Here is a 3,708-nt window from a genome sequence, read left to right on the forward strand (position 1 = left end):
TAACTGGTTGCTTTAATTGGAGTGTTTATTGGTGGCTAATAATTTGCTTTGGGAGGATTTTACAAGAACAAATGTGGTACCCGTTTTTAGTTTTGAAATAATCACTATCAGAAGTACTGATCACGAGTTATTCACACCACAGTAGAAAGTGGAACAACCAACCCCAGTCTCCCCTTTTGTGCTCAGAATGTTTTGACCCCTGAGAAAGTTTTTTTGAAATTACTTTGAAATGTGATTCAGTTATTAATAAATTATAATCATGTAATCTTTAATTCTGGCTTAATTTGAGTAATCGTTATTCAAGTGTGTGATATATATTTGTTTGAGCGCATGTGTGCAAAAGAGAGAAGGAGAAACTGGCGCATAAAAACAAACGCACCACAGAGGAGCTGCTGCTGTCACCGTCTTCTCTCGTGCTCTCGTCACACCTGCGCGCGCCCCCTGCTCCCTCTCTCTCTCTCTCTCTTCACCACTTCAAAGCGCTACTTGAAAGTGCGCTCGAGACTAGAGTTGTTATTCTTTCCCGTCTGGTCATCATCATGCCTAGAGGATTCTTAGTGAAGAGGAACCGGCGATGTTCGGCGTCTTACCGGACACGACATAACGACAATAACAAACCGGTGACGTACGACGAGGACGGCAGAAACGGCAGTGAAAACTCTGCGGTGACCAAGCAGGAGCCAGTGAAGGAGAAAGATGTGTTGAATGATTTCTTTCATGAACGGCAGGATGGAGTGCTCCCGGTACCCCGCGAGGACTCCACCGGCGTCCGGGAGGCGTGGAGCCCGCACGTGGAGTCTGCGCTGGAGGCGGAGGCGGACCGGCGCGCGCAGTTACCAGAGACAGAGGAGCAGGTGAGCGAGGTGGACGTTTTGACTCCCGACGGTGATTTCTCCTGCTTTTTTCCACCTCCACCCACACGCGACTTGACACAAACTGATTCATGCAGCCCCGTTAAACCTGTCGGCACGAGACTGTTGGAGCAGCACGAGGAAGGGGAGAAACAGCCGTTATTCCCCGGTAGACATCTGACATCATCTCCGGTGTCGGAGTTACCTTTCCTCGTTAGCTCCACGCCGACCTCTGTGACGGCTTCAATAGAGAGGCTCCTCGCGAACAGCAGCCGCCACGCGCCATCCTACGGGAGCGGTGATAAATATGACCCTGGTATGGGGCACGTGCACCTGTTCCCGCCACTGACACTGATGAATCCGGAGCAGCATAACGCAGCGAGAAAACGCTCGTTCCTTGAACCGGATCAACGCCTGAATAGTAACAGACACAACAAACAGTCCGCGTGCATCCCGTCGAAGAAACACAAAGTTAACCGGAAGCTGAACTTCGAAGATGAGGTCACGACCTCGCCGGTTCTGGGGCTACGGATCAAGAAGGAGAGTCCAGAGCTGAGGAAACAGCGTGAGAAGTCGTCCGCTCCCACTGGAAACCAGCCGCTGGGAGAGTTTATCTGCCAGCTCTGCAAAGAGGAGTACCCGGACCCGTTCTCTCTCGCGCAGCACAAGTGCTCTCGAATTGTGCGCGTGGAGTACAGGTGTCCCGAGTGTGACAAAGTTTTCAGCTGTCCCGCCAACTTGGCCTCTCACCGCCGATGGCACAAACCTCGTCCGGTAAACAACCACGGAGAGACTCAGAAGGGTCAGCCGTTGAAAGAGGCGCGAGGACTCATCCAGCCGTTAGAGATGGCAGGAAAGGAAAACGAGCTGCACATTAATACTAATCAGCACCACAGCACGCTGGACAGCTCCCGAATCAGGCTGCTCAACGGTCGGTCTCGAGACAGCCACGAGAGTGACAGCCTCGCGCCTCCCCACTATGAGAACTCGCTTCATTGTTACCGAAACCCGGTAGAAAACTGTCTGGACCTTCAGCAGCAGATGAGAGCAGCAGACAGCCCTCCCACGAGCCTCCTCCTCGTAAACGGCAACCCAGACGAGCGCGCGGACCTTCCTCACCAGCAGCCGCCATCTCTGCCTCATCCTCCGTTACCGTTTGCTCATTCATTACCGGAGGAGGAAGTGTACGAGTGCCAGTACTGCGGCAAGAAATTCCGCCGACAAGCTTACCTGAAGAAACACCTGGCCGCGCACGAGTTGTCAGCACGAGCGTCACCGCCCCCATCGCCTTACCGGCAAGCGCGCGAGCCCAGTAGTGGACAGAGCCAGGTTTTCCTCTGCCACCTGTGTGGCGCGCGCTTCCCGTCGGTGGAAATCAGGGATAAGCACCGTTTGTGGCACGCGATGAGGGACGAGTTACTGGCGGGAGCTTTGGGAGGTGGACTCAGACCTGCTGAAGTGTTTCACGCGCAAGGAGAGGAGAGCGGCGCGAGGGACAGCGAGCAGCAGCAGATCTACACGTGCAAGCACTGCCCGTCAACTTTCTTCAGCTCGCCGGGGCTCGCGAGACACATCAACAAATCTCATCCCACGGAGAACCGGCAGGTGATGCTTCTGCAGATGACCGTGCGACCTTAAAAAGAAAGACACAACTAAATGAATCATTCTAAAAAATGAGCCAGTGCTTATTGGAGGATTATAGACACTGGGGCTTTAGGTTTACCTTTGCTTGCATTCTCCATGCTTCTGTTGTAATCTGGGTCTTAAACAGATTGTTGCAGTAAGGTTATTTGTGTGTTCAAGGATAGGGAGTAGGTGGTTAACCATCAACAGTAATTCTTGATAGTGTTACTGCCTTAAGTGAAAAGTCAACCTACTTGACAGCTGAACACAAAGGACTGATAAAGGGTAGACAACCGATTTGAGAAAAAAAAGCTAAATTTAGATATAAACATTAACAAAAACTTGACCGTATTTCTTGTAAAACTAAGCGCCTATACACAGCCAGTGATAGAGGAGCTATCCGTGGTGCTGAAACAAAATAAACAAGCTTGTGGCTGTACTTTTGAACATAATTCGAATAGTCTCATTTTTATAAGAAATTTCAAACCTTTTATAACAAGTATGTCATCTAAATAGTTACACAATGAAGTGAATTTGATTTTTAGAGGAAAATGGAACATTTTAATTGTTTAGATAGGCCACAATGGTGAGATGTTCCTTACTTATTTTACGTGACGCAGGCATATTAATACACAATGCAAATTATCATTGTCAAGCTCCTTAAAGGGGATAATTTTTCATTAAGAATGATTACCATTTATCTTAAAGGGATTCAGTCTGTAAAATAAACCTTAAAAAGGTGCTTTTTATATTCCTGTGTCTGTATTGAGGCAGATGAGGCAATCCTTTTTCTTTCTTTTTTTAATGGCTGTCAATCTTTAGACAAGTTTACACACAATGGCTAAACTGGGATTGACTTAAGTTTGACAAAAAGGGAAATCTAATATTGTAGAACCCCGTTTTACAGATAATATTGTAACATATACCCAAGCAGTGAATGGCAGTGTTCACTTCAGGCATTTTAACTGATTCTCAATAGAATATATGCTCTTGGCTATGTAACAAGATTACACAGATGCTTGAGAACAGCCTAACATCACTTACTAGCATAATATATAATAACCTGTAATAACATTAAGAAAGTGACCTTGCTTACCCTAAGAACTGGAGACAAAATCAATGCCCTCGCTCTGTTATAGACTATTTAATGTACAGCCAATACAGGAAAAGAAAATAATAGTGAAAAGACCACGATATGCCTTTTATAGAAAATTTGCCAGTCGTCTATGAATTA

General features: G+C 47.4%; 1 protein-coding gene across 1 annotated transcript; it reads left to right on the plus strand.

The window, feature by feature from the left end:
* Positions 1 to 446: 446 nt before the first annotated feature.
* Positions 447 to 2,489, plus strand: LOC121526757 (insulinoma-associated protein 2). The gene has a single exon (XM_041813471.1). The coding sequence runs from the start codon at positions 540 to 542 to the stop codon at positions 2,487 to 2,489; it is 1,950 nt and encodes a 649-aa protein (XP_041669405.1). The 5' UTR covers positions 447 to 539.
* The last annotated feature ends 1,219 nt before the right edge of the window (positions 2,490 to 3,708 follow it).

This window comes from Cheilinus undulatus, linkage group 18, assembly GCF_018320785.1.
Source record: "Cheilinus undulatus linkage group 18, ASM1832078v1, whole genome shotgun sequence".
Classification (NCBI taxonomy): domain Eukaryota; kingdom Metazoa; phylum Chordata; class Actinopteri; order Labriformes; family Labridae; genus Cheilinus; species Cheilinus undulatus.

Coding starts and splice junctions, on each gene's coding strand:
- LOC121526757 (XM_041813471.1), top strand. CDS start 540: ATGCCTAGAGGATTCTTAGTGAAGAGGAACCGGCGATGTTCGGCGTCT.